Raw genomic sequence first — 13453 nt, 5'->3', positions numbered from 1 at the left:
TAGAATAAAAGAACATTCAACTTTTCCTAAAATGTTTCAATCGTTAATATGAATTTTATATTTTAGTACAGTTTAAGCAATTGTTGGTAAAATAATCTACAAAATAACAATAGAGTCCTACTCCAGAATCTATCTATAAAATGTGTTCTACAATACTGCTTATTTGGTAAGTTGTTCAAAGCTCAATCATCAAGAACTGATCTGAATAGATAGAATCGGAGGGATGAAACCCTCTTTAATGGGCACACATACACATAACGCACAGTGAAATGTGGCCTCTGCATTTAACCCATCCTAGTACCAGGAGCAGTGGGCAGCTATTGTACAGCGCCCACGGAGCAATGGGAATGAGGGGGAAGGGAGATGTCTGGTGCCTTGCTCAAGGGCACCACGGCAGGGCTCAGGAGGTGAACTGGGACCTCTCCAAGTAGCAGTCCCACACTCCATATTTAGGTCTGGTCGGGGACTTGAACCGACGACCCTACGGCTCACAGTCCAAGCCCCTACTTACTGAGACACTATTTTCAAGTATCCCTGAAAAATAAATGTTTACAAGTTTATATAATTGCTAAATCCATCACGAAGTAGCAAAAAACAACATGGAATTGGATGGTTTTGCTCTACCTGGCTGTATTTTCATTTATATATATAAATATATATATATGTGTTTGTTATTTGAACTATCTTTCCTATATTTCATAAATAAAATAATATTAAAAACCAATATACCAATTGAATTACAGTATACAACATGTCAATGTTTAATGTGAATTTTATATAAGTGGAGAAATGTCAAAATACTGAGGAAAAAAACAACCTTGCCTGACATATCCAAGTCCTCTATATTCACACACACACACACACACTCACACACACACACACACACCACACACCACACACACACACACACACACACCACACACACACACACACACACACACACACACACACACACCACACACACACACACACACACACACACACACACACACACACACACACACCTTCTCTCCCTGACGCCATGCTCTGAGGCCGGCCTCCATCTACCCAGAGCCAATTGCGGCGCGCCGTGCAGGCGAGCCTTCATGATCCGACCCCCTAATTTGCCTGCTGTAATAAACCCAGCATCTCCGATCATGTGACGCTTAAGCGAACTACCAGCCCTCTGGAGAGAGAGAGTGATAGTGTGTGTTTGCGTGTGTGTGAGAGTGTGAGTTAGAGAGAGAGAATGTGGAGGCGTATAGCAATGCAAAGACCGTGTCGTGGAGTTACATTGCCATTACGCGCTATTACGCACTGACAGCTACTTTCAAGAGAAGAGTCGCAAAGGAGCGGATTGTTGGATTCATCAATTGTGCAAGTGAGTCTAAGCAGAAACGCTTGTGTGATTTCATACTTTATTTGTATGTTTTCTGTCTCGTATTGTGGATTACAGCATGGCATTTTGTTTTTACAGTACCCATGCACACTCGTAGGGACACTGTTAGCTTTATGCATTATCCTGCTGCTGTTTATATCATGTATAACTAATATTGGCACTTGATTTCTGTGATCTGACAAGCCGTCACGGTGTTAAACGTGTCATAAATCGCAAGTTCACCTCCGTAACTGATTATCCACGGCGCATGGTGAACACCAGGCGCGCATCATGCTGTCAAAGTGTCTTTGATGTTTAACGGCGGCAGGGTTACTGTAGGGCATGTGACTTAAAGACTTGGCCAAGCCAGGTATTTTCCAAATTGCCTTTCCAAATTTAAGCAGCAGTAGAGCCCATCACACCCCCCTCACCTTCATTTCGATGTCATATGATTGTATCAAATAAGCAACCATGTCTTAGTTGAATGTTGGTTCTGGATCAGGTGGTAAACAGCTGTGCCACCTCATGAGAACATTAGTCCTAAAGGTCCTGTGAAAGTCAATGAAGTAATATTAGCAATAATAATAATAAAATGTATTTAGTCTTTTTCCCTGGACAGCCTCAAATCTATGTGAGGACCTCTGGGGGGGTTGACTTTTTAAGCAGGAGAGGGCGCACAATCATTGTTTCAGCCCCTTTTATTATGTTCATGTTAACACACATTAAGCCTTTTGAGGTTTTAAAAGTGGAGTTAACGGTCATGTTTAATCATCATAAGCCACTCATTGCATCCAAGGCCGGTTTGAAAATGTCTAGCATTTTTAATCCGTGTAAATGTAATGTTGTGCATTGTTTGTTGGCTGTTGGCTGGGTATAATAGACACTTACACTGAATATCTGTTATGAAATAACTCTCTTTTAACCACTGACTTTACCCGTACATTGCACAAGGTTTTTAGTTGATTTAAAAAAAGAATAGCAATTGTTTTTTTATATCAACAAAAGCTGAAATAGGACCCACTAGAAGGAAATAAAACACATCATGAAATGACAGCAGAACCATGTGGCTTCAATGTTCGAAGTGGTGAGAAATGGGAACCCTGATTCCACATGGTCAGCTTGAAGTCTGAACCAGCAGCTGCAGGGTCTCTCTCTCACACACACACACACACACACACACACACACACACACACACACACACACACACACACACACACACACACACACACACACACACACACACACACACACACGTCTTCAAATTTCACTTCCTTTCTCACGTGGTTGACTTTCCTTTTGAAGTGCCATCAGCTGCAGACCTCTCTAACAAGCAGCAGGTAGTGGACAGAGGCCGAATCATAATAACACTTTTTACTGATTTACTTATTTTAATCCAGTATGAACTTGAGGGATTATCTTGTGAAACATTAACCCCTGGTCAGACTAAACCTGACTGAGTGTTGCTGTGTAGTCATGCTGCTTTTCTTGGGAATGATCTCTACAGAGCACAAACCTCCTAACTGTTAAGAAACATATATAAAAGTATCTGCTTTCATGCAAACTAATGTTGTTTTGGCTGGTATGCAGTCCAATTCAAAGCCAATGTTCTTCCATTGCCATAACAAATGATAAACACACTCATTTGTCTTTTTGCAGATAGAACACAGAGGTTTCTCATCAACATTCAGCCGATCAGCAGCAGAACAGATTGATCTTCCGAGCAGCGCAGAGGCCAGCTGCCATCCACCCGCACAGGAATGGTGGATCACTTGCCGCTTGGTGAAGAGACCTTCCTGTATTATACCGGCTCCCCGGGGTCCGACTACAACTACCACGCCAATGGTGGCACGTTGCCCGGGAGCATGGTAACTGACGCTTGCATCTACGATCACCACCAACCCTACCAAGGGGTGGCGCCTTCCTCCTCCCCTCGCCTCTCTGAGGATGACCTCAGCGACTCCTCCAGCCCTCGGTCCTCGCTCTGCTCCAGCCCGGAGTCCTCGTCACCGACGTTGCGGCACGTCCTCGCCTCCAGCTACGAAAGCAGGAGCAGCAGGAGCAGCGGGAGCAGTGGGAGCTGTAGCTCTTCCGGAGGAGAGAGTCAAGAAAGTTTGCTGGACCTGCTCCTCTCACAGGCCTCCCTTACCAACTCATTAAGCTCTAATGCCAACAGCAGCTCTCACTCGTCTCTATCCCTATCCTCTGCACCTTCTTCATCCTCATCTGCCCCTCTTTTACCAATGGGTCTGGCCTGGGAGTCCAAGAGGGAGCGGTTGACTCTCATCCATCAGCAGGCCAAAGAGGATGGTTACGAGTTTCCTGTCTTCCTGGACGAACTGCAGGATCCTACAGCGCTTCTCTTTCAGCCCACCCTGGAGGAGATTGAGGAGTTCCTGGAGGAGAATATGGTGGTGGCAATGGAGAAGGAAGAGGAGGGGAGCGATGAGGCGATGTCGCCATTGTCGGAAGATGTTGAGGCGAAAGGTACCAGGACATTAGCAGGAGAACTTGCATCATTGCCACAGAACTCAGATCAGACTGTGCCTGTGGCTCATTCTCCACTCTCCTCCTATGCAGAGACCAAACATACACCATGTGCATCTGACATGGACAGCTCACCATCAACAGTGGATGCTAGTTGTATAGCTGGTTCTACCAGTTGTGTTGATGGGATAAAACAGGAGGATTGTGGTTCCCCGCAAGCCTCATCAGAAGGTACAAGTGCCTCCAGTGTGCCTGTCATCCTACAAATCCAGCCCATACAGATCAAACAAGAGCCAAACCCTAGCGCAGTATCAGAAGATGCCACACAGCAAAGCCAGTCCCAGCCGAACCAGGCCCCGTCAGATATAAAAATCGCCCAACTCCTGGTCAACATCCAAGGACAGACCTTTGCCTTGGTGCCTCAGCTGCTTTCCTCGACAAACATTGCCGGCTCGAGCAAAAACGGAGCCACCATTTCACCCAAATTTGTCCGTATTGCACCGGTGCCTATTGCCGCGAAACCCATTGGGCTCGGGGAAGGCGGGTTTGGCGGTGGCGCGAATGCAGGGGTCCTCGTTGGAGGTCAGAGGTATCAGAAGAGTGCAGTAGCAGACCTCATTAAAATGCACAAGTGCTCTTTTCCTGGCTGCAATAAGATGTACACAAAGAGCAGCCACCTAAAAGCCCATCTGAGGAGGCACACTGGGGAGAAACCATTCGCCTGCACGTGGCCCGGCTGTGGATGGAGGTGAGCAGAACCAAGTGCCTTTTTATCTCTGTCAAGAAAGTTGTCTTTAGTTTGGTTTGTTCTTCTGTTTGTCAGCATGATTATGGGGAAAAACTACTGGTCAGGATATCATGAAACTTGGACAAAAATGAATGAAGAATGTAGCAGAGGCCAAGGAAATCAACTTTTGGGGAATTTCGTGAAAACTGCGAGATGGGGCATTTGGCTTTTGCAGAGGTCTGCATTCATTTTAGTTAAAACAATCCAATGATTAAATTGATCAATGAAATGATCAGAGTAGCCATTGACTGGAGAGATAAAGACACATTGGAGCTATATGCAAACACTCTGTCTACCTTCAGATTGCAATCTAGAACTGATCAGAAGGTTGAATGACTGAACGAGACAAACAGATGAAAGGGTTTGATCAAATATGCAATACATTAAAAGTGTTGATAAATGTATCTGAGTTGCACTTGCAGTGTGAAGTGTTCTATTTGTTCTATATCTATGCTACACAGATTACAGGAACCACAGTTATCAACTTTCAGTGCGGAGTCATAAACAGCTGTTGATAATTGACTTATCCAATGTGTGTAGACTTCGAAGAAGTGAATGAAATCAGTGTGTTGTGCAAGGAGCAGCTAAAAAGGTGTTCTTTATTGTGGGGCTATCACAAATAAGAAGACTCATTGATACTCTTTAAGGAAGGACAGGGTTAGGGTTAGGGTTAGGGTTAGGGTTAGGGTTAGGGTTAGGGTTAATGCACCAATTGAATGGAACCGTTTTATTGTTTGTGTGTTCAACTCTTTTCTTAGGGCTAAAACATGTTAGAAGGTTTCCATACACCTGAAGTCCTTTACATTATTACAAAGAATGTCTTTCATGTCACCAATTTGTGCAGGAGGTATAAATAGGTATAGGTCATAAATACATGTTAAATATTCAAGATTGTTCATCTGGCTCAGTTTAGATTGATGTGATTTATGTTATGAGGGCAACGGGGGCATCTTTAGGGAAAGTGTATCCTAGCCTATTCAAGATGGTGACCATTTGTTCCATTCTAGATGCTGGCTGTGTGTCCCTGCTATCAGTTTGTTTTTGTACCAAGGTTCAAGTTGTAGATTAGATAGAACTGCTTTTGAAGTTGTGCTGCATGTAGACTTTGCCCCTTTTCTCGTTACTCCACTTGTTTGCCTTCTGTCTGCAAACCACTTCCCACACTTGTACATTAATGCAGTAGAGGTTTACTATACATGATCATTGAAGACTCAAGTTCAAAGTGTGCAGACCCAGAATTAATTTATGATCTACGATAGGGTTTTCATTGGCTGCTAATGGGGTGATTTTCTGTCCTGTTAACATTGCTTTTGATCTAAAATCCTGATTTCACCTCTTCTATCCAAAGTGCAAATCCCACCTCTATACATGCAGTAGAGTTATTGCCCAAGGGTGCACATGGCGCGGGTCTGTTTATGTGCATGTTTTTTTCACACATGGACGGACGCAGGGTTACGTTAGGGCAAGCATCATGGTTAAGGTTAAACCATGGTAAGAATTGAGTGTGAAGGTGAAGCTAGAATTTGTTTTGGCTTTAGCTAAAGAAAGAAAAGCAAGTATGCCTGAGAATATGACCAAGAGGGAATCAGATAAGTTTGGTCAGCAGGCTGTTCTGCTCCACGCTTTATCAGTCTGTACTGCACCTGCAGACACTTAAAACCCGAAAAATTCCCACTCTGCAATATTTCTGGGCTAACATCCAAGTATTTGTAAGCATATTACGTATTGTCAAGTTGTTCTGGTCCAAAAACAACACATGTCTTATGCTTTGTTTAGTTGACTTTAGTTTTTTCTCATGAGGAAAGATGAGTTAAAATCATGTGTAGCATGCCGTTGTTCCCATGGAAGTATGTTTGATGACACGTTCAGCGGAATACTAAGACATTTTTGGAAACCGGTTTAGCCAGCTTAAGTGTTTCCCTCTGTTCGCATGATTTATGCTAAGCTACTATAATTGGCTCAAGGTTCAAACCTGCAAACATTGCAGAGGGTTGGGTGTAAAGATTGTAACTACTCTCATGTCGAAAGCCAAATATGTCCCAGAATCCCTTTGTTGTTTTAGCAGACACATGGATATATATATTTGTATGTATTTCAGGCATAGCAGACCATGCATTTCTTTAACAGACCAAGTATATAATACCCCCAAACCCAAAACTACAATTTACTACATGACAGCAGCAGTATACTGTATTATACTGTGGCCCTCTCCTCACTTCTCTCCCTTTGGGCCAGGAAATGGAGGTGAGCTGGGGAGTCAGGCACCTCTTGGCCTCCGTAACCTTAGAATAGATCCATGTGTTTCCCCCCTCTGAAGTCGAGAGGAGTGGTATTTCATTTGCTGAACTCCTTCATATAACTCAGTGAACTTCATATTGCTTCCCTTGCCAAACTGTTGTCTTTTAAAGCTTTATTGGATTCATTTTTCTACTCTGGTTGTAGTTTACGTTCATGTACAGATCTGGACGCACGGACAGAGTCACATGTAAACGCTTAAAGGAGCACATGCAGATAACTGGGCTCCAACCCAAACAGTTTGCAGTAATAACACTGTGACGTGTGTGTACTCGCAGCTGTCATCGTTGTCCTTGTCAGCTGGTGCATTCATAGCTACAACAATACAATGTTGTTAGGTGGTGACGGAGCGGCCTGATTTAGTTTCATATTTGGACACGTTGAGCTCAATTGCAACGTGTAGGGGGAGCTTCACTATCAGTGAGTTTATGCTATGTTATTGAAGCTCCTGGGAAACCGCAAGATTTGTGTCTGAGAGAAAACGGCCCCGCGTGGAGCTCGGAAGGATCCGGTGTCCTGCTAAATTACAAGTTGAGGAATTGACTCCTCTGGTTTAGAGACTTTGGAAAAACCAGTCAAAATAAGTTTTATGGTTGCTTGTTTATGTAGAAGGCTTACTTCTGTTATTGATTAGTGCTGTCATGCATTAATATGCTTTCCATTTCAACCCGCACGGTGGAAATGTAGCCACTCATAAACAGTGACAGGAGACACAAAGGGCTTTTATCTGACGAGATAAGCTAAAACCAAAGAGGCAAGGAAAATAAAGATGACAGATAGAACTCTGTGTGTGTGCCTGCCAATATCTCTGTTACTGTAATGTACCAGGTGTGTAACCAACCTGACAGCCCAAACCTTTTCACGGCTGATTTCACTACGCTCTGTTGGCTGCAGAGCAGAACAAGCCAGAACACAGCCTGCATATATGTTTCCCACAGCGCCCACGCTAATATGAATACTATGTTTTGTAATGACACACCAAATCGCCCCAAGGACTCGTCCAAGTAAAAACAGACAGAATTGCCCTCCACCCTTATAGATATGAACCTCGAGGAACATGACGAAGATCTGTGGAACTGATTCGGAAACCTTAGAAAGTTAGATAAACATGGTTAGGAAAAAAACCCTAACCCTAACCCTAACGAGTTATAGAAAGAGAAGCATGACTTTGAGAGACAGGTGGTGAGGCTATGATAAAACACTGGCACATGGTAAATCCCCCCCCCGCCCTGAAAAAAAAAAAGGTGACGAACAATGAGGCTGTCTATTTGCATATGTCCTAAATGCACGCTGTGTTGAAAGATCCTCCCCAGTGTAATATGTTGTACTTGGGCTCAGGGCAGTTTGAGTCAGTAGTAAAGCTTCATGGTTTTCATCATGCCCCAGCTTGAAGCTGATATATTACAGTTTTAGGGTGCATCACATAGATTATCTTAACGAACAAATGAACAGGCACATAAAGTGCAGACCATAGAGAGACTGATGTGGTTTCAGATTTCTATCTTAATAACTACATGCCTCTTGGTGCAGATTAAGAAACCCTGCTAATCCATTTAACAAACTCATATGACAGACAAGTCAACACAAAGCTGTTTTGCCAGGAGGCTTTTCTCGCTTTAAAGCTTCTATACTGTACATGATGAAATAGATCAACTGCTGTGACGAACCCAGGGATAATTGTAGTCAGACTGCAGTTCCCCTCAGCTCATTGATTTTATTTTGCGCAAAGTTCTGGGTTTTTGTGGTATACTCATGACTTTCCTGTCAATCTTACTGCAACAGCCAGCTTCTGATGAATCATCTCTGTGCTACCTGCCCAGCACCAAGCAGACACACATACAAACTGGATAGAGCTAGACTAGAAAAGACTTCATGAATGCTGCCAGGAAGAAAATGTGCTCATATTCAAAGGGGTTGTGCTGTTATGCTGTTGTTTAACTCAAACAGTTTATTCCTTTACTAAGTGATAACATATGGATACAGGACATTTAAATGTTCTACATGTACTACATTGAGCTCAATAGAAGTCATGTATTAATACACCCCATGCATTTAACGTAAATTATGTTTTTGGCCATGTTTGGGAAGTTACTCGAGGGATGGCAATGTCAGACAAAATATCTTAGCGACTACAGGTTGGACTGCTAAATATAAGCCCTACAGACATAAGTGATTTCTGAACTTTTCATGAGGGGCCCTTTTGGTATTTGGTGAACTATCTCAAACCATTTGATAGATTGCTATGCCATTTGGTACATATTTGCATCAAATGAATTAGATTATTGTTACACTACACTAACATTAACTCTTAATGTAGCCCCATAATCAGGTTGTAGAGTCCAATAATGTATTGGGTCATAAACCATAGAATTGGACTTTGTGTTTAGAGCTAATTACCAAATGTTACAAAACTAAGATGGTAAACACCAGGTATTACACTTCCTAGCACAGCAAGTTAGCATGTTGACATTGGCTTGTCAATGTTTAATCGTCAATGGTGACTGATTATCTATACTTCTTGGGGTGTTATCAACCCTTGTGATTAGAATAGCACCTGAACGTGCCAAAGGGAAATAGATTCAGAGCCACCATCTTTACATGTCAACATTCTTGCAGGTTCAAAATATCTCAATGCCTAACAGTAAACCAAACAGGTTCTCAGGTCTGTGTGGCTCATGTTCCTTAGCTGTAGCTTCAACATTATAGCTAAACAAGAGCTGTCAGTTATCTTTTTACTAGACCATTCAAATGATGTATAGGCCGGTTATGTAATCCATGGTGAGAGTGGAAATGGTTTGAAATAGCTGTGAGTGGCGTCTTTATATCTGTGAATTATCGCCTTCATTCCTTCATCCTACCACTGCTGCTGCTACTGGAAATGTGACAGGAAACAAATCTGTGTTACAGATTAATCTGATTTTAACAGCTTCACTAATATATACAGATACATCAGGCACTACTTTATCATCCACTTAACTCTTCACTGGCATGATATCCAAGCTGGCCGGAGCCCATGGAGACTGGAGCAGAGCAGGCTAGGAATAGACTGGGCTTGGGTTTGCAGTACTCATGTGTTGAGCTAAATATGGGATGGCTCTTTAACTTCACACAGAAGATGCAGCGCAATACACATGTACAGTGTATCTTCACACCTCTGAGATTACCCTCATATAAAACAGCTTGACACAGCTTTTATGTTATTCGGCAGTTTGAAGCTTGACGGCATAGTTTATTTTTTACACAGGAAGTGCTGTACACAAACAAGGTTGTACGTACATAAGTGGTAGTCTTTTTAAATAACCAAAATACTGTTGAATTTGCTTTGTTCTGGCAGCATTGACTGATGACTACGGTCGGGGAATAAAACACAAAAATTGAAAGGGGAAGCGTATTAAAAGAGATGCTTAATGTTCCACAAAATGACATCTTGGGTTTCCTTTCTAGGTTCTCTCGGTCCGACGAGCTGTCCCGACACCGCCGCTCCCACTCGGGAGTGAAACCATACCAGTGCATCGTCTGCGAAAAGAAGTTTGCCCGCAGCGATCACCTGTCGAAACACCTCAAAGTCCACCGCTTTCCACGAAGCAGCAGGACAGGACGCTCTGCCAACTGAATCTTCTGACCCCACTCTGACAGACTGACGCAACAGAGAGGGGGGAAGGGGGGCTGCTGTGCTCGTGGATGTGTGTGTTGGTGTGCGACGAAAGACAGGAGGGGGGGGGGGAGTGAAAGGCCTTTTTAAAAGAGTCCGTGCAGGACTCTCGAGCTTGTGTGTGTTTATGTGTACGCATGACGTACATTCATGGTACTGTTATAATTTATTGGGTGGTGAGGAAAAGACTGTAAAAACTAACTAAAGCAGAAAACTGTTACTTGACACAACACCCTCACAGGTGGAATAAGCTTTTTGTATATTATAACTTTTGTAAAATCTTTAAGCTGATCTGATTTGAGGAAAGATTTGCTACTTTATTTTTACACTTTGGGGTGTGTGTGTGTGTGTTATTGTTATTGCTGGAGTCAAAAGCCTTATATAAATGAAAAAATGAAAAACTAAGGGGTCTGCTACTACTTAAAACCCCATTTTGTACCTTCCTGGAGCCAAATGTTGTTTTAAAGAAAAAGCAAAAACTCATCGCTTAATGGCTTGAATTGATTTTTGGTTGCCCAACCAAAAGAGCTTTCTGGACATTGGGAACCTTTGGGGCCTTGGTTTATTTCTTTGTCAGCAGAGTAAATGATGCATTAACATTCCTGTTGCTTTGAATAAGTGTCTCTCTGTTGCCTTTGAGTGTTTTTACAGGAAGTAACCTCAAACGCAAGAACAATGCTCATGTTCATGTTGATTTACTGCTCACCAAGAAACATCATGCCACCATATAATGTGCACTGGCACACAGAAAAGTTACTGTGGGAAGACAACCAGAAATTGTGATTTGACTTGACTCACTGTTCCGTAAAACCTTGTTATCTAATCTGGTCGAGAGTGTTTTAGTTGTACCCCAAACAAGTGGGGTACAACTACATCCAATGGTTATCTGTGAAATATTTCAATTGAATGTTTTGTCTTCAACTCATCATGTGTGATGCCATATCATTTGATGTCACTTTATTTACTTCAAGTACAAACAAATTGTAAAATAATGCAAGACGTTAGTGACACACAGGGAAAGGCTAGTGTTATAGTTAGCCTATAAGGGCTTATTATGACAAATATTTTTCCTATGAAATTATATACATATTCAATTCAAATGGATATTGTTTGCACTTGTTGAGACTCAAATGATGCGCCACAACATCAAATAATAGTTTTACACCAGATCAACTAAAAAGTATCAAAGCCAGAATATGAACGTTTTGCTCAACAGCACCCCTTGTTACCCAAATAGCAATTTCAGGATAACTGCAAATAGCATAACCTAGCATAGGATAACAGTAGCACAAAATACTTAGTTAGAAAATATTTGACACCATAAGCTACTGGTCATACCCAACCTAGGTAATTTTGTTGCAACAAAACGCTTTACTACATTTAGAAAAGCAGTGCTAACTGCTGTATATTGCATATTGTAATTCAACATTTCATTCCTTTCTTAAAGAGGCATGAAGTAAAAATGTTGCTTCGCCTTTAAGAATCTTCTCTTGCCATGTAACATTTTATTTTCACTTCCCCCAACAATTTGAATTCATAAATGAAAGATGACATTTCAAATGTAACCAATTGTTTTTGTTTATATATTTAAACTGGAATTGTGTGTCATTAGGCTACATCATGAACAAACATCTAAGAGGGATTTGTTATGATTCATTTTGTTTTTTTTGGGTCTTATTACTTAAGGTATATTTGTCAAAGTTAAATGGAGAATCTAAGAGGATTCAAAATGTTTCTATGTGTTCTCGGTCTTGAACATGTAACAGACCTTGCCATGAAATGACATCTTGCCATGAAATGAAATGACTTTGTCTTGTACTGTAGGACAACGGTGACTGTTAAGCTTTTTTGTCATATTACATTTACTTGTATAGATTTATTTAGTGTGCTTCGTCCTGCATCTCAGTTCGATTAAATCAAATGTGTCTGCTGCACAGACACGGTTTCACGTGCCATCAAGTCAAGGATCAGTTGTCATCATTCGGTATTGAAATGATTTGAAGAAAGGAAAGCTTGAACTGGAATGGGGTTGTTTTTGTAAATGTTTGATTTGCTAACCCAAACCCTGACCCACAATGATTGACAGACCCTTTAAGCGTTGGGTACGCAGTAGCTGAAGAGGCGCTGTATGGAAGAACTATCAATATCAAGCATTCCTTCCATACAATCAGAAGAGACACTTCTCTGAATGGGTGTCATATTTGAGCCGGTGAATGTATGTAAATACTGTGTATGCATCTAAAAGGAGAACTGAAATATTCTTCTGGTGATTTCTGTGATTGTGATATATTTTTTAAATATATGTAAAGAAAGAGTACATAACGTGATAATTCAAATATAGAGTAAAAATGAAGCGACTTTTGTTAGTTTTTTACAAAACACAGAGAAAAAGGCTTATCAAATGTTTCATAATACATCCCTGGATAAATGTTTAACATGTATTCTTCCCCAAGCATTTCGCTAACATTTTCTAAACTTGCACACCCACTTTGTCTGGTGCAAATTGCAATACAGCAAAATGTATTATGAAACGTGATGATATGTTGTGCTTTGTAAACCGATATAAATAAAGAGTTGCTTAAAATGTTATATTTTTGCTTTTGTTCATATGTAAAACACATTTACAATAAAAATCCTCCTGAAAATAAAGACGTTTTTGTTTTCACTTTGTTTTAAATTCAGTTCATGTAGTTTGCAAATGAAACATGTCCGATTCAGGTGAGGTTTAAGCCAATTATTCTTGATTCATTATGAATAGCAACACAACATATTGATGCTGGTTTGACATTTAATTAAATAAAATGCAAACTACAACATGAACACATCCCAAAAATAACTCTAGGTGAACAGCGACCACTGCTGCCATCAGTGATAATT

The 13453-nt window shown here is 41.4% G+C and overlaps 1 protein-coding gene across 2 annotated transcripts; it reads left to right on the top strand.

Moving 5' to 3' along the window:
- The first annotated feature begins 1156 nt into the window (after nucleotides 1-1156).
- On the top strand, nucleotides 1157-13227 carry LOC117532628 (Krueppel-like factor 15). 2 transcript variants are annotated; one of them, XM_034195994.1, is made up of 3 exons: nucleotides 1157-1360; nucleotides 3015-4590; nucleotides 10369-13227. In XM_034195994.1, the coding sequence occupies exons 2-3, from the start codon at nucleotides 3116-3118 to the stop codon at nucleotides 10535-10537; spliced, it is 1644 nt and encodes a 547-aa protein (XP_034051885.1). In that variant the 5' UTR covers nucleotides 1157-1360; nucleotides 3015-3115; the 3' UTR covers nucleotides 10538-13227. The 2 variants fall into 2 exon arrangements, with proteins under 2 accessions (XP_034051885.1, XP_034051886.1); XM_034195995.1 differs by having other exon boundaries at nucleotides 1163-1360; nucleotides 3019-4590.
- Nucleotides 13228-13453: the final 226 nt, after the last annotated feature.

Source organism: Gymnodraco acuticeps, unplaced genomic scaffold, assembly GCF_902827175.1.
Source record: "Gymnodraco acuticeps unplaced genomic scaffold, fGymAcu1.1, whole genome shotgun sequence".
In the NCBI taxonomy this organism is placed as follows: Eukaryota; Metazoa; Chordata; class Actinopteri; order Perciformes; family Bathydraconidae; genus Gymnodraco; species Gymnodraco acuticeps.
Note: the sequence above shows the minus strand (reverse complement) of the source record. Positions and strands in the feature narration are given on the sequence as shown.